Raw genomic sequence first — 19,754 nt, forward strand, 5'->3', positions numbered from 1 at the left:
TATGGGAGGTCCTGTCTCATTTGTTATGCTGCCCTTCTTACAGACTGATGCCACAAAAAACACTCCTAAGTCAGCCTCACCTTTGCCTGAGTTGAGGGTACTGTGGAACTGCTGTCTGTTGCAGTTCAGGTTCATTCTTTTCCATGGGATTTAATCTTAATAGCATCCTAAAAATCTCTTGGGACTGAGTGACAGTGACTTAACTGGAAAGGAATGTAGCTCCTTTACAGTGAGTTCACTTCCCCTCTACATGGCTGTGAGGTTCTGCTGAGCCACCCTTAGCTGTTCACTAACTCCCTGCCCTTTTTTCAAGGCAAGTGGGGAGCTGCACATACTTAGTGCTGCCTCTGCTTCTGCCCAGAACCTCAGACCCTCGCTCTGAGAACCCAGAGCATCCTTGCTTTACAATGTGAGGAGATGCCCCAGTCATTGCGCCTGCTGGTCTACAGTCTGAGTTCTTTAGCAGAGCTGAACATTTTCTTCCTCTCCATGGCATGCACAGCACAACAAAGAGTGTGCTACCAATAGGTGCCATTGTTGCCCATCCTAACTTTTGTAAAAAAAAAAAAGACACATTAAAAGTACTTTCTGCAAATCAACCTCATTTACATTAACATACACAATATTTACTCTTGTAAGTTACAGACTTGTGGAGGATTCTTCTCTCAAGACAAAAAATGGTTTGTGCTTTGCTCCATTAGCTTCTGTTATCTTTGTGTGTGATGTGGTGACCTGACTTTCAACTGACTAATTTGTTGCATAAGTCTTAAGCTTATTTACCTAATTGTAAATTTGAAGGGACCTCTGGAAGTCACTGGTCCAAGCCCTGCATCTGAGGCAAGAGAATTATTACCAGAATGTCTCTAAAGACCTGCCCTTCTGGAACTATAATAGTTCCCCCGCTTCAAAATAATAGTATTTAACAACTTACAGTTATTGTATTGAATGATGAAGAGCACTGCTTTGATAAACAAGAGCTTTGTTGCTTTTATAGTTGGGTGAAAGCAGACTCTGAAAGCCTGAACCATGCCCTCCCGCTCTTTCTGAATCCAAAACTGAAGCTTTAAACTGCTTGCCCACGTTTGTATGTACTAGAACAGGAAACAAAGCAACTCACAAGCTTTCCCAGTGTGCTTGTTTTCTTTCATCCACAGAGGTATCCGGTGGAATGGTAACAGAATTAAGAGCGAGTTTTAAGTAGATACCAGACAACACCAATTACAAACTGTCTTGCTTAAAACAGTGAGCTGTAATCCTTGTCTGCTTCCTGGTCTACAGACACCAGTGGTCCTCATCTGCTGTTTTTAAGGAATATAGTTATAAATGTACCTTCATTCCTTTGAATCCAATCTTCCAGAGCCATGGGAAGAAGTCCTCAGAGTACTGGGCTGCTTTGCAGGTCAGACATCAAAATACCAGCACTGGCTTGGACAAGCATCAGTACCCAAAGCAGCACCATGCACAGTGTCTCCATCCCACTCTCCCATCTCCTCCCAGGCCACTGTCGAGTGGCCTGGCTACAGTCCTGCAAGAAGGACAACCTGAGAAATGAGCACTAAACAACATCAGCTGTGGTAAGAGCTTTATCCCTCTAACACGGGAGGACTCCATCCAGCACACGGGAATGCTGCAGCTGGAGGTCATTGACACACTTGCTAGTGGAATGTATGTAAGATGGGGAGGTCCCGTGTTGCACCTGAAAGCTATAAAGCTATGCTTTGTGTACAACATTTAATTAAGGTATACATTCAGAACTCTTCTCTAAAAATACACATGACTCTCAACACATGGTGACATGGCTGTAATTTCTGGACTTGGGTGCAGGATAGCATTGTGTAAATGAAACACAATTACAGCTTAATTGGCATTTCTCAGTACTTTCCTTCTTTAAAAAGCAAACCAACCATTGTAGTGTCTAAAAGTCTTCTCCCCTCAGACACTACAGTGAAGGCAATGCCACTGCATCACAATTGCAATGAACAGAACTACAGAAACATTGAGATTGGAAGAGACCTCTGGAGGTCATTTGGGATTGTCTGAAAACAAGGACATAGATAAAAAAATCCCTCTTTTTTTCCATCAGAGTTAAGAGCCAAAACATTCAGTGTGAGTAACAGCCCCCAATGTGTAACAAGAACTGATTTATTTTAACTTCCAAGCAAACCACTTGCTATGCAAATTGGTAAATATCATTTTTACCATGTGGAGACACCACTACCTTGGAAGCTGTCTTACTGGGACGTGTGGCAGAGAAGGTTTTACCCCTCTGCAAGTACCACATCTGCACACTTTCTCAGTGTGTAGTTACTGAGAGGTATTGCTTATTCAGTGTGATTGTCAGTTCCCACAGCATTCACAGGCAAGCACCAGATTTAAAATATGGGTACCAAGCAGACCATCAGCTTCACCTGCCAGGCATAAAGTAACTAAAGGTAGCTAAGTGAGAGTTTTAAGTAGACACCAAGCCAGACCAAATGCAAATTGCTTTGCTGAAACAGTAAGCTGTAATCAGCTACAGTACCTGAGAGGTTGTAGTGAGGCAGGGGTTGGTCTCGTCTCCCAAATTAAAGGCAACAGAACAGGAACAAACTGCCTCGAGTTGTGTCAAGGGGGGGTTTAGATTAGCTAGCAGGAGAAAATTCCTCACCAATGGGCACAGGCTGCCTGGGGAAGTGTCTGAGTCCCCATTCAGGGGGGATCCTAAAGCCACGTAGCTGGGGTGCTGAGGGATGCAGGTTAGAGGTGGATGTGGCAGTGCTGTGTCATTCGACTGGACTCGATCTTAAGGGTCATTTGCAACCTAAACAATTCTATGATTCTAATTAATCAGTTTCTTTCACCTTTTCATCATCTATCCCCTCTTCCTCAACTTTTGAGTGGCTCATGTTTAAGCAGACAAAAGTTAATTAAATGAAGAATAAGCAGCAAGTATTGCTTAGCATTCCCTGTCAGATAACAGTGTCCTTTCAACAGCAGGTCAGACATACGCTCACACACTGTCACCAAGTGACTTTTTTAGAAATGTTTACACATCTGTCCCTCTGCTGACTACAGCCCCAAGTCTCTTCACTGCACTCCTCCATATTATTTTACATTTCACATCCATGTTGCAGCTACCATTTCTATAAAGTATTAACACATCCCTTCATCTCATTGCTGTGCAACCACAGCTCATCTGCTTCTTTGTCAAGCTTCAAATCCAGATACAAACTTTTCTGCTTTGTCTTCTCAGTTGCAAAGGCACTGCAGCTCCTTCAGAGAGGAGGCAGTGGGTGGTTTATGACACTAACTTGCAAAAGCCATTCTCAAACCAGAATAATTAAAAGAAAGATGTCTACCTCATTATCATTAATTATCTTGACTAGAGAGAATTTCTATCAATGGTAATTTCCATCAGTGAGCTCAGTACTGTCTTTAGCTGGTTGTTCTCCCTGTTCAGAGATACAGAATAAATCAATACACAGCCATCTCAGAGTGCCTCTTCTGCAAACGTTTCTACATGTTCTGATCCAGGGATGACTGCCCCACAGAAGCAGGAAAAAAACTCATGGTAGCCGCCACCCCAAAGGCTAAAAAGGACAGCTTGATGACCTTGTCAACTCAGTATTTTTAGTCTGATAAAATGGACATTTACAAGGAATTTGTTTATTAATGACTTTCAGACCATTATAAAGAAAATCAGATGTACTGACACACAAAATACATCATTCATAGGAACAGATTGTGTGTCGTTTTACCAGTGCAGAACATACAACAGAGATGTAGAGAATTCATACTTTGTCCTGGAGTATTGGTGACTTGTACTTTTTTTCTATGACTTTTTGCTGTTGCTCATCTGCCTTCATAGCTCCTGGTGCACATCACGTGGAAGTCTACAGAGACAAAAAAAAGAGAGTCAAATAATTTGTAGCACTGTTGCTGTTACTGCATTTAAATAATGTAAACTGGGACAGTAATTCAGGTTCTTCTGTGTCTGAGATCTGCAGTCCTCTTGCAGGGAACAACCCCTTCTGAAGGATGCATCAATAGGCCCAAACAATGTAAAAATCAGGGACAACTATCCCTCTCTGTAGCAATGAACTGACACAGAATGCCCAGAAGGCTGCGTGAGAGTTCACTCCAGCCTGGTACCTGTGGAAAGCAGATCAAGCAACATCTGTTAGATTCATGTGAGGAGCCGCTCGCAGGGCACACAGCAGCAGCGGCAGTGGTCAGCAAGCCAGGGGTCACAGTGCCTGTTGCTGCAGAATCTTTCTCTGGCAGCCTTAGCTTGCCCCTGACACTGGGGGAAAATCATCCTGGATTCTGAACTTGCTGGGGCAGCTTCTCAGGTTGGGCAATTTGCAGTATTTTTTCAGATGTCAGCTAGTGAGTGTTTACTCTCAGGACTTTCCCAAGGCTGGGTGTGGGGGAACACTCCCTTCTGGCACCTCATCTTTTTTACCCCAACAAAAAACAGAGTAAACAAATATATACACTGGCAGAAGAGAAAGACAAAAAGACAGACAGACATAAAGAAAAAGGGGGGAGGTGGAGAGGGATGGCAACTAAACTGTGATCTTACAGCTTTGGAGCTTCATCATTTCCAGCATGAGATCACGCAGCCTACCACTCTTTGGACTTTCCTACAGCAGACATGTGAAGGACTCACTAAACAGGCTTTATCTCCCACCCTCTTCCCACTGTCTAATCTTCTCTCTTCTGCTGGGCACACTGGAGAATGGGAAGAAGGATGAGAACAACTATTTGATGAATCTATTTTGTACCAGCAGAGGGTTTCCTGAGGAGGGAAAGCAATAGAAGGAAAACCAGCGTATTGTCTACTCTGAGATGTCAGGAGATATGTGACACCCTACGTCCATTCTGCCTAGGACATAAGCACAGCAGCTGGCAGATAAATAGATATCCCACACTCCTGTCTCACCATAGGCTGGAGCTCTGTCCCATCTTCGCCGTTCTGGAAAGGTCTCGTGCTTCTGTGTTTTTGCCCTTCTGTTAACTTGTTACTCTGACTCACAAAGGCCTACAAGCAAAAACCAGGGTGAGGTAATCTGGGAATGCAAACCATTGTGCAAATAAAAATATCTGGTAAAGGAAGATAATTAGCCTTGGGCTAAGAAACTGTAGCTTGTTCCCAGCTGGATGACACTCACTGAGTGATACTGGGAGGGACTCTGCAGATGCAGCAAGGGTGATGAATGCAATGGCTGAATAAGAATCTTTTACACCTCCTCCTCCTACAGGAATGAGGACTGTGGCTGCCTGTAAGGCCTCAGCCTACTCTCCACCCCCTGCTGCTTATTGTCCTGAGGGCCACAGAACTTCCCTCCCACCACCAGATGTTTGTAACCTGACTGTAACAGACATCCCAAGTCAAGCCCCTGGATGTGTTGGGAAATCCCAAGTTCTTGTCTACATAAACAAACTTATTCTTGATCATGCACTGAGAAGGAGTTTGGATGTGCTATCCCCAGTTCTTCCATACAGGGTTACACAGCCTGCCCTGCTTGGAAGACTCCTTACCCTTGTGGGAACTCTTCATCTGAGGCCCTAGGGCATGGCTAATTACATGGAATTACAACCAGAGTTAAAGAGAAACTGCCACAAAGTTTGGAAGTGGAGAAAGGAAAGCCTCTGTTTCATGAAGCAGAATTGTCTGAAGAAGTATTTTAGCATTTGTCAAAACAGAAGGAGAAGAACAGAGGTCAAGGGTTCAGAGTTTTCCATTCCATAACATATTCCTATTTGGAACACGTGCTTAAGTACTGTTCTGAATCAAAGCCAAAGAATATCTATCTGCTTTCTTCTGTACAAAGGGTTAAGCCTATCTTTAGGCTGCCTTTTTTGTTGTTTTTGATTTCACAAAAATTCTGTGAACAGTACTGGGAATCATAACAGCAGCATTAAAAACCCCAAACTGCTCATCCGACACCGTCCTGAAGAAATCCATCCACAGCATCGGTATCATATGAGCTCTTCTGGCTGCTGAGTTTGTTTTTCATGAATCACTAAGATTTTCTTTGTCACGTGGCTTATGAAGGAAAAGACAGAACTGGCAACATGAAAGGAAAAAAAACATCTGTATCTTCTGTTATTCTCTTAGTATGGGAGGGATGGCATTCAAGTGCTTCAGGCAGAGCTGTTAACTAAAACTCTCCATCACTACTAGCAACCTAATGCCTCTCCTTGGAAATGCCAGTAATATGATAGAATAATCATGAGGGTAAAGACGGAACAATCAGTCCAGAGGCAGAAGTATTTAATCAAGATACAGAAGACGATATTTTGGTGGAAGAATCTGTACAGGTATGAAGGACAGCAACTCGAGTTTGCATGAAGTTTGTTCAAAACTACAGCATCCATGGGCTGTGAATGGGTACCTGACCTGCTGCTGGCAACAAGAAGCTCATTGTTTACTGTGGCTCATTGCTGTACAGTAAGTCACAATAAATATAAACATCTAACCTTGAGGCACCTCACAGATCAGTCTCTGCAGCCAGCACATCTATTTGTTTACATTTTTAATTTACCAACAATAAATTGAACATGTATCAATTAAGGCCTAAAAAGCCAGCCATTATTTACAGGGTATGACCTAAAAGAAGGCAACAGATCATAGCTACCACACAGTCAGAGGGAATAATTCACATATGGTTTGTATCCCTGAGCCCATCCTGTTCTAAAGTATTGAAACCAGCATGGGATTGTCAGTTCAAATTGCTAGGTCTTGGGGAAAGGAAAAGTCCCCAAAAGCTTAGTCTGGCTCAGATAGCTTTGCTGTTATCTCCAGGGTTTACCAGCAGCTCCTGGTCCATGAAGTATGGCTTCTCTGTAGATCCATCATTTGTTTCCATGTCGATAGTAAAGCAAAGGAACATGGTATCTGCTGTCACTTCAAGCACAGACAGAAAATTGTGGGACATCATATAGGCAAAAAATCCAACCAGCAACAGAGGAACTACCCAAGCTTGCAATTCACGATGGTAGTTAAATGCCATCAATCCTCCGAAAACAGTAAAGCACACAACAAACACCTGTAAAGGGCAGTGAGAGGGAAATGCAGCCTCATCCATCATATAGAAAAGATTCTTAAAACACCCAAGCCCTCCAAACCCTAAGCAAATACAGTGCAGCCAACATTTTAACAGCACATCTCATCTAAGAGACAGCTATGCAGTTTCTGGCATCACAGTGTCACGCTGTGTGTTCAATCTAACATGTAAATCCTGTAGGGAAGAGGCAATCTTTTACTGTGTATTTACCAAAGACTCATTGCAATGGGAACCCTGAGTGGTGCCAAGAACACGATCCTAACACTAATACATAAAACTCTGTAAAGACTACAAAAAGGGTTAAATTCCTCAAACATATCTTCTCTCCCAAACTCACTGTACAGCACTAACGACCCTGAACTTAACAAAGATAAATCTCATTTACTTTAGATACAAGAAAAGAGAATCAAACCCTGATTTTTCCCTTAATTTTCACGGAACAGTACTTTTCTCACTCTTACCTTTCCTAGAAAGAGGACAAAATCCCCAAAACAGCTAATGGAAGCAAGTTTAGCAGAATCCTTTGCCAAAATAAAGGCAGCATCCTTTGCTGATGTACAAAAATCTGTCCCATTTATGGCTGTAGTTGTGTATGCATGCTGAAATGAGGGAAGATAATAACACAGTGAGAGAGGAAAGACTCTTATAACCTAGATTTTACTTTAGCAAAATGCAAACCCTTAACCTCTATATGGAAATACTGACTTTATTAATAGAAAGAGTTATTATGCACAAGATAGCAATTTTCTTTTAAGTGACTATAATAACTATGCTTCTGAATATTTTTTCTATGTAATTTCCACCATTAGCAAATGCTGGAATAGGGATCAAATCCATTTCTGGACCCAGCTTTACCCAATTTATTTTAAAACACCACAGTTCCCTACCCTAATTTTTGTTAACAAATAAGACACAGTTACCACAAAACATTTGCCTGGAGTCACACTATCTAAATTTACTTGGGTTTCTTTTTCTCCTTACAAATCTATCCCAAGGCCGCTGGCAAACGATGTAAGCAAAACAATCAAGTTATGTGGCTACCAGGTAATTTAAAAGTTGTTGATTAAAAAGCTTGCATACGTGGCCCTTTTGAACAATTTATATGCTACTGAAGTTCAAGCTTATTCTGTAACCATAACATATACCTTTTAATGAAAGATGAGACCAATTGTGAAATGACTGGAGAAGAACAGCTAGCTCCTGGACCAGACCAGCGAGTTACACACCTGCCCTCCCTGAATTTCAACAGGCAGTAGGGGCACTCACAGTGCTTTGATGGATTTAGAATTTTACATGATTTCTTTGTGGAAACTTGCTAAGACAGGTGAGGTGGACAGAATATGTATTTTCATGCACTGGATTATTTTAGCACTTGTTGTGCATAACTTGGCATATATGTCCCATTTATGGGATTCCTCAAGGTTCTGAAAATGTATCCAAAACATCAGCCAAGAAAAACAGCACTCAGGATACCTAAAAAGTATGCTGAACTTTACTAACAAGTCTTACGAGTAGCTTCCCTTTACTCCAAATATGAGAAGGTGGATTATGTCACAAAACATTAGTCACGTCTGGTATGGTCAGTAAGAACCACAGTACGCAGAGGATTACTGCTCTGAAGGAATTTATATGCCCCAACCTGTACTTGGTGCTTAGATTACTTTCTGCTTCACCTGGAAGTGAAAAAAAAAATCCCACAAGTAGTTTGCTGAGAGTGAACTACACTGGCTGACTGCAAAACACTCCTGTTGAAAAATCTGGGGTTTACTTACGAAGTATAAAATGGCTTTGGATATTTAAGGGCAGAGAAAATGTATTTCTGCTGAGTTCAGTTTTACCATGCAGCATTTTCTGTTACTGTAGTGTAGCAAAGCTACATTGATATTGTCTTACAGCTGGAAGGAAGGAAGGAAGGAAGGAAGGAAGGAAGGAGGGAGGGAAGGAAGGAGGGAGGGAGGGAAGGAGGGAAGGAGGGAAGGAAGGAAGGAAGATAAAGAAAGACACATTAAATGCAGTCAAATATCCTTTGTCTCTTTTTTGTGGATACTATTTATGCCAATTTTTATTCTCTCATAATAAGCAAAAAAGAAGTGGAAGTAAACAGTGACATCCTGTAAATATTGTACTTACATAGAAGCAAATACCTCCATAAATGGGAAAAGTATAAATAAAGACCATGGATTTATTGCCTACTGCAAGAAAAATCAAAGACTTCACTGAACTCTACACAAACACGTAGAGTATCTGCATAAACGTCTGTTTAAACAAATGAGTTCTCTTCATTCCTCACCAGGAAGAGACACTTGATGTGCTCACTGGAAGGATGGGTTGTGATCTTGGCCAGGCTGTGCTGCAGCACCTCTGACAGACCATCCCCATCCCACCAAACCCCGTGTCCCTGACCTGCTGCAGCCGTCCCAGCACAGGGACCCGCTAGCCCCATGCCAACCCCCACCAGCCCCACGGCCCCAGTGCTGGGGACATGGCAGCAGGAGAGCAGGCAGGTTGATAGGGCCAGGGCCAGTCTGACTGGGCTACTGTTGCCCCAGGACACAGGCAGAGGGTACATAGTCCCAAGGTGAGCTCTCTCTCTGTCTTCTATCTGTAGCTGTCACTGCACGTTTCAGAAATGGACAGAGTTATCTTTATAACATGCTGTCAGCTAAGTCTGTCTCATCATTCCCATTAATAGACAGCCAATTGCAATACAAAGGGGACGAGGGGTTTCCAAGTTTGTTTCTGTCCCTTAAGAACTAAATTCAGAACTAATTCTGGTGGGATCAGTAAATATTTTGCCAATAAATTAAACAGATTCTGTATTTGGTAAATATAGCAAAAAATGTCCTGTTTTAAGAAGTTAATGTTGAAAATGCATGTGCACTTGTACAAACACTGTTTCCAAACTTAAAATAAATAATAAGTTGTTTGCACTGTTGAATTAGCTGTTTTGGTATCCAAGGAATGTGCAACAAAAAGGATTTCTGATAGTTATTAATGAGAAGAGTTATCTTGGAAAGACTCAAAATAATGCCAGAGCCGGAACACTACCTGCACAGGGATTTGTCATGTTGCAAACCAGCTGATTAAAAAAATGGCATTTAAAACAATTACAACCTCAACAAAGCATGTAAGTATCAACTAGTCATAATATCCAAGCAAGAAAGGTAGCCAAGTAATAATTCAGCTATACAGAGGGAATAAGAGACAAGGCAATGACCGAACAGCTGAAGGCTACAAAACTAGTCATTGGCATAGGTGAAGCAAGAAGGCTACTAGCACTGCTAGTCTGTGCTTCTGTGACAAGCTGAAGGCTTAGCCAAGTGACCTCACCTTTCAGCAAAAAATACATTTCTGAGAAAAAGAATATATTTGGGGGGTTTCCTGTTCACCTTAGACTGGGGTTGCACATGCTTTCTTTCCATATAGACCCCATACCCCAGTCCCACAGAGCCACAGATAAACCTACATGCTCTCATTAACAAAACATGTCTAACATTTAAAAAATGTACATTTCCACGAAACTCAGAGTTGCACAGAAACTCTCATCCTTACCACCAAAGAGCATCTAACACGTGTAAGCTATTACCAATAGCTGCAAAACATTTCAGACTTTGGACTAAAAGCTTACATAACCCATTAATTTTCCAGTTGCAGGATATGTGCAATTACTCAATCCCTGTCAAAGCAAAGATAGTTGCAAAGGCTAAGGTGGCAGATCACTGTCAGTTAAGAACCTGCTATCATTTAGAAACATGTATTTTAGGCGTTTTCTTCTACAGAATGTATTCTATTCCCATGCATAAAAGCCTCAGTGGACTTGGAAATATTTGAGAGAAGGGCAGCAGGAATGATCCAAAAGGTATGGAATGTCTTCTGTCTGGAGAACAACTGAGTATACCAGGCCCTTGTCTGGAAAAGAGATGACGGAAGGAGGACGCGGTGAGAGGGCGATAAAACCATGAGAAATGTGGAGAGGGCAGGGAGGGTTAGATGGCTTGCTGCTGCTTCCAGAACAAAAACAGCGCATGGGGAGGACCATGAAGTAGTAGGAGCCAAATTTGAAAACAGATGGTATTTCTTCTCATTGTAAGCTTTGAACTGCTGGACAAAGGATGCTCTAATTGCTAAAAGTTTGCATGAGCTCAACAGAGACTCGGGAAGTCCAGGGGAAAGGAATCTACTGAGATCCACAGACAAAATATACTCGGCTCAGGAAGAGTCCAGACTGAAAAGAGATTCAGAAACAGCATGGGGACAGGGTAATATATACTCATTCTACTTTGCATTCACCCATAGCCACTTTAGGAGATGAGATACTGAGCTAGACAGGCTCAGTCTGGCCCAATATAGCAATTATGGTTTTTATCTTTGCTTAATAAATTGATGTTTGACAATGGCAGTTTCTGCTATGGAGACAAGCAAGTAATAATGGTATAGCATACAACTGATCAGAAAGCATGGTCAGGAACAGTACTGTATCACCACCTTTGTGAAGAACACAAGCCTCCTCTAGCTTGGAGCCTGGGAACTAGACACTAGTTTCTCAGTGTTGGGATAAATAAATAAGGAATGTGAATGTTTACATATTTCCAAATACCACAGTATGCAAAAAACCCATTTAAAGAATACATCCTCCTGTGCCTCATCACACAGAATGTCAAGGGTCTTGGAAAAATTGACCTGCCAGTTTCATGAGAAAGGCTCTGTGGCTCAGATCCAGGCCATAAGATTCCTAATTGTTGAGAATAATTGCTACTTTGTCTAACAGCTGAATTCAGTCCTCCATTCTAGGACTTGTTTTAATAAAATGATCTTGGGGAAGAGAAGATTGCCATAGCAACACAATCTCCTTTAAAAAGCAGTAGGAGACACGCTCCTCTCACATCCCACTTCAGCTCTTCCTGCTCTGCTGGTATTTCCAGCCTGATCCCTGCCACCTCTGGGGGGCTGCCCTGGTTTGCTACACCTAGTACAACACTGTGCAGCTCAGGTCGACTTCAAGTGCAACATGGGCCTGTGAGGCCCCAATGGAGAGATGAGGACTTTGAGACTGGACGGGATTTTCAGCCACTCTAGTCCCTGGTTATTTCAGATTAGCACTTCATACTATTTCTTCTACTAAATGGAAAACTCCCTCTTTAAACTACTTAGGGCTTTTCCCTCTCCCAGTCCTTACATTTGGAGCTATTCCAGACTGCTGTCCCTCTGGCCCTTACAAAGCGTCTTCCAACTTCCAGACAATGTTTAGTTATGAACAGTTTACATCTACTTGTTCTCCTGCTGATCTTGTCTTGGCTCTTGTCCCTCCCTGCTGTTTGTCGTCCTGATACACTCAGATGGCAAGCCTTGCCTGATCTTACCTTTCGTTTGTCAAGGCAGACACACCAAGATATTTCAGTCCTCTCTTGGGAGACAAGCCTGATCACCTAACTAGCAACTTCTACAGTAGTATTTATCTCCCTCTTTCTGATGTATTTAATCTCATATATTCCAGAACTGCAGCCTTGTTAATTAAAAGTTATTGACCTGTGGTTTACAAACACATGGAGAACATTCTCCTCCACAACTTCCAACCAATAAACAGAAACAATTGGTTTTGATTCTCTGGCTAATTACCATCTGTAAGAAACCCTTCAATAGCCTCTGAATTTTCCCAAGCAGACCAAGAAGCACAACTTTCCTTTATTTCCACTTCATCTTATATTTTCAGTCTGGACTTACTGGAGAAAATCTTGTCTCTCAGCTTCCCTTGCTTCCCACACTGTGTGTCTACTCTCTCCATGGCTGTCCTCTAGTGGGTAGGACCAACACAAATTCCTCCTGGGAGGGCTGTTGGGTATCCTTTCCAGCAGCACCTCACCGCTACACTTGGGCTCCATTTCAGCCACAGGGGTTGGACCACAAGGATCATGATTTCATTGTTACTGGACTTGCTTACAGTGGATTCTGCAGTTCAGACAATATTCTTACCTGGGATTTCTGAAATAAAACCAATCTGAATGTTTCCAGAGAGCTGTACACAAACTGCTCTGCTTAAAACCACTGAATTACTGGTCACTTTCTTCAGTGCCTTTTCTTTTTTCCTTTTTTTTCCATGGGATACATAAAAGAGAGGACAAAGATATCACACAAGAATTAGTCAGTCTTGTTCACCTCTATCCTCTACATGGCTCATCCTACAGAGCAAGTAAAGATCTAAGGAATTTTACTTCCTCTAGGTGCATACATAGAGCTTCTAAAGGGAAAACATATTTAAAACACAATTTCAGCCAAGATTAACGTTTTGGACAATTGTATTTTCATGATGACTGAAAATTTAGCCTGACATCAAGAAGCAATTTTGCCAGTAACATGAAAGTGCAGTATTGTTTTAGGGAGGGAAAAGAAGTACTTGATGGGGTGAGGCACGGTGTATGCAGCAGTGCAGAGGAGAACTGTGGTCTCATCAGCATGCATGAAGTTTGGTTTTATCTAGGTCACTTCACAAGGCACTAAACCGCAGCCTCCCGATAGGCTTCCATCCAAAGCTTAGACAACCAACTGCCATGGATAGGTGGCCACCAGACAAACCTGCTTCTGTTTTTCCACACTAGACAGTTGCTGGCTCTCAGCACCAGTGAAGGGTCTGAGACCCAGCACCTGCAGGCTGACACACTGCCGACCTCAGCGCTGGCTGCCCCAGCGCCAGGGAGGCTGCAGCACTGCACCACATCACACAGAGCAACCACAGACTGCTCAGCAGCTCCTTCAGAAAGCCACGTGCTGCGCTTTGGAGCAGTTGCTTGCCAGCTGGCTGCAGATGAACCTAAAGCAGAAAAGCAAAGCTATCCTGAAATAGATACATTGTCTTCTTTTAAAAAAAAAGGTCACTGCAAGAAGGCTGTAAAGGAAAAAAAAAGCAAGCACTGGGACGTATCCAAAGGGAAGACTGCCACTACAATTTAAGAAAGCAGGAGACAGACAGACCTTGTAGCTCCCAAACCACATTAAGAAAAACAGTATATTCTCTTTACAGAAGAGAAATTTCAGTCTCATAGATTTCACTTAAAACAATTGGATGTGTTTTTCTGGAACATATCAGAGCCTGAAGCCATCAGAGCCGTCAGATGAAAAATCTGTGGTAATTCTGACAAGTGTTGGCAAACAGAACTGTCAAGTAAGGATAATGACTTTATATTCACAAAGCACTTTTCATCCAGATACAACCCAGAGTGCTCTACAATTGTTACTAATGGATTATACACACACATGAATCACTTTGTCCATGACTGAAATGGAACAGCTTAAGGAGTGAACTGTTTAACAGCACATAGCAACACTACACCACAGTTTAGCACAGGATCCAGTTGCAAGTCTAAGAGAAATTTAGGAAGGCAGGATGTAATTACCCAAATTACAATCTGCACAGGCTGCTGGGTTTACATTACTCCTCCTCCAAAACCCATTACAGGACACATGCCAATGTGTCAGAGTCTCACACAGCACTCAGTCATGATGGGAAGATGACAAGGTACCTTTCTGGCTCTATTTCAGTTAAGTTCCAGAAGAGTTAAGCAAAACTTAGCCGAGCCTGCAGAGAATGGACACCTCAGGGACACAAGGAACCATCAAAGTCAGTGTTAAATCCCACATGAAAGATGGCACCTCAGCCCAAAAAGTACTGTTTGATAACGTAACAGTGCACTGGGTTGATACTGCTTGGGAGTAAAGCAGCTCATGCTCCATCACCAATGTTACTTCCTCCAGCACCTGGTTTTCATCTGCAAGTTTCCCAGAGAGAAAACAAGGGGCTCTGTTTAATCCTAATTAAACTTCTGAATGAAGAGGCAGAAAGAACTTAAATCATATAAGCACAGTAACAACAGGCTGAAGAAAATAGTGCAGAAGTGACAGGAAAGCTTTTTTACGTTTTAGAGTTTCAGGTAATTATATGCTTATTACTATAGTGAAAGTAACACTAGAATAAAAGGCAAAACTATAGTAAGCAATGTTAGTGCACACAATGAGCTTTGGAACAAGCTTTGTAACAGCTGTTTCCCATTTCTGTAATTTCAACTCACACAAGAAAAATTTGAACAAAAAAATAGTTTCAAAATGTTAGAAACATAGGCACAAGCATTTTTTTAACCCCTCTCAAGATCTCCTCTGAAGACCATACTCCATACCTATGTGATATTTCAAGGCTGTACCCAGCAGCTTTCAATGATCTCAGTAAGAGCTCTTAGGAGTTCCATACCGTTACCTGAGCCATATGTTAAGCTGCTTAAAGCTGCAGACCTGCCTTTCCCCCACACACCTTTTTTTTTTACATTTGGCCACAGATTTTACAAAATTGAAGGTGATGATTTTCAATCTTCATTATTACAAAATGAAGAATGGGCTGAAATGTATTATTTCAGAATTCTTTTTTTAAAGAAATACGGTTGAGTACACTCTTTATAGAAACAAAGAAAACAGATACACTAATTACTCTGTGAAAAGCAACAATCTGAGATCAATGCTAATCCTTCACACTGATACCATTGCTATTAAAAATCTCATGCTCTTGTTTTCCTTCTCCTCTAACCCTCATCCAAATTGCCCTGGATTTGGAGCTCGTGGAACATCATCATCTTTGCCAAAAATACATTCAAACAAGCCATGATCCAACAGCAAAAAGGTTAAAACCAGAAGTCATATGAAAACACATATTTGCCTACAATAGATTAGGAAACAGGAAATCTTTTAAGGGAACAGGAGCTACAATACAGTCTTCCGAAACAAAAAAAAGGACATTACAGCAATTCATTCTTCTTTTAAGAGACACCTAGCATATAACAGCTGGAGAACATAAACATTAGGATGCTGGGTATCTCTTTGAAAGGCAGGAAGCAAAAGGGAAAGGGCGACTACAAATGGAAAGCCTGGAGTCAAAATGAACTCTGAGATTCCTCACCAAGTCCGTGACCATAAGATCTACTTAAAAAATGTAAGTCTGGAAAACTTAATCATCTCGAATCGGCCATTTCACTGCAGAAGTATTTAATCTAGGCTGAATTAAGGGAAAAAAAATTCTCTTCATAGTTGTGCAAGATTAAGCCATATTTGTGCACCTACTTTAAAGGAGACACAAGATCCTTTATCAGAATTGTCTTGTTTACTTCACTACTTCTCTCAGCAATGAGAACAAAGAGCACAACAGTCAGAGAGTTAGAAATCAGCATGAACATCTGATTTCCTTTCACATTAGGAATACCAGAGATAACAAAAGGCAACTGACAAAGAGAAAAATGAACTACTTACAATGATGTGTATAGAGCTGGAAAATATTTGGAGAAAAAGATCAGGAAGGAAAAAGTAGCAGTGAAGCATCTGAAAAACTGCTGCATGTCAGAAATCGCCCATTTTCAGTAAAACTACTTTTGAAACAAATCTGCTAATAAAACAAAGATATCTTAAAAAAAAAAAAAAGAGGATATTCTATCATCTGTTTTTTTCATCATGGATCATACTCCCAAATACACTGATAATGGAAATCAGACAGGAGTTCTAATTTCTGTATTCAGGACTTTCAGGTGGAAAACTCTGTACCTAGTTTAAAGACACATCTCCAGGTGGGTTTCTTACTTCTTCATTGTGTCCTTCCACCTGGAGCCTCTGTATTTCAGCAGTCTATCTGGCTCAGCTCAACAAAATGTTGTCTTATTACCTGCAGAAATAGCAAATGGCCCTCTGAAAAGGCTCTCTCAAGCTGTATTGACAAGTTTTCTAAAATCTTGCACATTCTATGTTTGTCAATTCACTGTTTCTTTGTAATTCTTACAAAAACAAGTTCCACCTACACTTGAAAAACTTTTGTTTGTTTAAATTAAGTGGTCAGCAGGAAACTTTGGCTTGCATGCACTGGATGTTGCTTTGGTAGTGCTGAAGGGAGCTGGCATATGGCACACACACGGTTTCTCGACTAGATGTGCAGAGGGCGCAGTGACTGGCGACAGAGTGTACCTGGTTAAAGTATCTTAAGCAACTCTCCTGACACCAAAACCAGCAGAAATAGCACTTGGACGGGCACTTTGCACTCTCCTGCAATAAAATAAAATGTTTGGTTACTGGACACAGAATTAGGTTCAAACAAAACTGTCATTTTAGAAAAACTTGCTTTACAGGTGACTGACTCTTCTAACACAGCATTCATTTAGGCAGCAGATATTTCCTTTAGGATGATAGGAATTGTTTTTAATCCAGACCCTTCAGTACTTATGACCAATGAGCTGAGTGGTTTTTTTTTTCTTCCTGTGGATGGAAGATTCTGGGAAAAGAAAATAAGTGCTGCAAACAGCTTTGTGAGCTAACAGCTGCTTGGAGAACAAAACAGGCTGGCGAGTCAGTAACCCTTACAGTACACTTTGCAGTGACCAGGGAGTATACTGACAGATTCTTAACCTTCCTGTTTATCAAAAAACCTTCACAGTTCTGAAATGACTGGTACCCTACTGAACAAAGATAAAAGAACAGGCAGAAGGACTTGTATGCACATATGTGTGTATTGACTTAGACCATACACTCATTTTTCAGGAAAAGAGGGGAAAAGCCTGTATTATAGCAGACCATTCATAGACCATTGACCTCTATTAATTTCATACTAAAACCAGAGCAGGAAAGATCAGTGTTTGTTCCACCCTACCCACCTCCATCATACCACAAGCTCAGAACTGTTTATCATATAAAAACTTTACCAAGCAAGACAAGAAAAAGACATCTTGGTAGCCATGTCAGCCTTCTGAGTTTAAATGGCTGAGTTTTTTTTCTCAGCAAAATGAAATTCAATTCAGTGATACTTGAGCCTTTTTAACCTTCTTTTTCCAGAGGTCAGAATGTTATTGTTTTGTCTTGGAAAGCAGAGATTATAGTCACTATATGAAAATCTCAGGTCCCCCAACTACCACAGCTTGTACAGAAATTCCAAACCTCCCAACTGTTTTTCAAAGGAGTTCTTGAAAATGTTCCAGGAATAAGTCAATTAAAATGGCAACTGTACATGCAAACTCCTGACAGCAAAGAAATAGTTTAATCTTATTGTGTATGGCTGGGAGATGATTTTGCTAAAATTGCATTGATCTGGGTAAGAACAGTTTATTCAAGACCTAGAGCAAGAGACTTCAACTGCAATCTCTCTCCTGATTCTGCTTGAAGACTGCTGTGTAGAAAACATTTGTGAATTTACCTGTAGACAGCAGACTCCTGCCTTTTCCTTCTGTTCACAGAGAACAGCAGCATTTTTTGCAAGGGTGGCAAAGTCTGAGTGAGGTCTATAAGAATGGAGCATCACTTCTCCATCCTTCAGTACCATTACTTCATCCCTCTATGGAAAGAGCCTCAATAGAAAGGGGTCATAGCCTATCCTATCTCCGGTGGAGAGGAGCAAGGTTACTTTGTGTGGGGATCCTTCTGTGGACTAAGGACAAGAGCTAATCAAGTGCATTATAGCCTCTTTTGCAGCAGTTACAGCTGTGGGTCAAGTCATATCCTCAGCCAAATACTTGGCAACTGGACCAAAAGGAGTTTGTAGCACACTGCTATAGACACAAAGACTCCTTCTTTGCTATTTAAATCTTTTACGGCTATTCAGATTACAAACCCACACACTCACTTATTTTGCTTCCTCTAGAGGCAGAAAATACCCTTACCTTCCATCTAGCACAACTCATCTCACCTATCATCTTTAAAACAAGTCCTTGCTTGATCCAACTCACCAAGTTTTATAACCAAGACTTTCATATGAAAGTGACACAAACCCAGACACTGACATGTCTTTCACGTATCTCATTATTATCTACAAGCTATAACCTACATATGTGCCTCAAGTACCAGGCATAGCCAATGAAAACACCCTGTCACAACTATACATAACATGCTTCAAGGCCAAGCTAAACTCTAGAAGACCCACATTTAGAAACTTTGCCTAAATCTTCCTCTGAAATCAGAGTTGTGGAACATGACAGTCCTCTCTCCTTGCCAAAGTATCAGAACTAAGTGCAATGGCATGTTTTCAACAAAAGACAAGAGATGCAGAAAAGCATGAAAGAAATAATCAAATCAGTCCAGATGTATTTTTCATGTACCTTAAAAGACGCAGATAATCTCTGGAATAGCTCTTATTTCATACATTCTTTCTCTAATGTCATTGAAAGGCTGATGACACCTTTCCTATGAAGATATTTTATATGTAACAATAATGTTTTTTCCCATCTTTACTTTTATTAAATTTATGATGCATTTTAAATGGGGCATTTTGCTAATTTTCCCCTTGAACCTCATAAAAAGCTGTACACATAAAAAAATAATAAAAGTGTTTTTAAGGTTGCTGTTTTCTGTCTTTAAAAATATCTGAGTTGACAGGGAAAAAAAGGAAGTACTGATAACTGAAATAGAAGGAACAACCCCATGCACCAGGACAGGCTGGGCGTTGAACTGCTGAAGAGCAGCTCTGCAGAGAGAGACCTGGGAGTCCTGATTGATAATAAGCTAAATATGAGCCAGCAATGTGCCCTCGTGGCCAAGAAGGCCAATGGCATCCTGGGGTGCATCAAGAAGAGTGTGGGCAGCAGGTCAAGGGAGGTTCTTCTCCCCCTCTACTCTGCCCTGGTGAGGCCTCATCTGGAGTCCTGTGTCCAGTTCTGGGCTCCTCAGCTCAAGAGGGACAGGGAAGTGCTGGAGAGAGCC

General features: G+C 41.4%; 1 protein-coding gene across 5 annotated transcripts in view; it reads right to left on the reverse strand.

Annotated features, from left to right (window-relative positions):
• Window positions 1-3,625: 3,625 nt before the first annotated feature.
• SLC44A3 (solute carrier family 44 member 3) overlaps window positions 3,626-19,754 on the reverse strand; it is a 36,496-nt gene continuing 20,367 nt past the window's right edge. For 4 of the 5 annotated variants that reach the window (XM_062004248.1, XM_062004252.1, XM_062004253.1 and 1 more), the window contains exons 12-16: window positions 17,037-17,114; window positions 7,514-7,651; window positions 6,798-7,034; window positions 4,925-5,023; window positions 3,626-3,872 (exon numbers count right to left, since the gene is read on the reverse strand). In XM_062004248.1, the coding sequence (XP_061860232.1) occupies window positions 3,861-3,872; window positions 4,925-5,023; window positions 6,798-7,034; window positions 7,514-7,651; window positions 17,037-17,114 (564 nt within the window). In that variant the 3' untranslated portion in view covers window positions 3,626-3,860. The remainder of the gene's footprint in view (window positions 3,873-4,924; window positions 5,024-6,797; window positions 7,035-7,513; window positions 7,652-17,036; window positions 17,115-19,754) is intronic. The other variant, XM_062004250.1, reaches the window with a different exon arrangement.

The sequence above is a fragment of the Colius striatus genome, chromosome 10, assembly GCF_028858725.1.
Source record: "Colius striatus isolate bColStr4 chromosome 10, bColStr4.1.hap1, whole genome shotgun sequence".
Classification (NCBI taxonomy): Eukaryota; Metazoa; Chordata; class Aves; order Coliiformes; family Coliidae; genus Colius; species Colius striatus.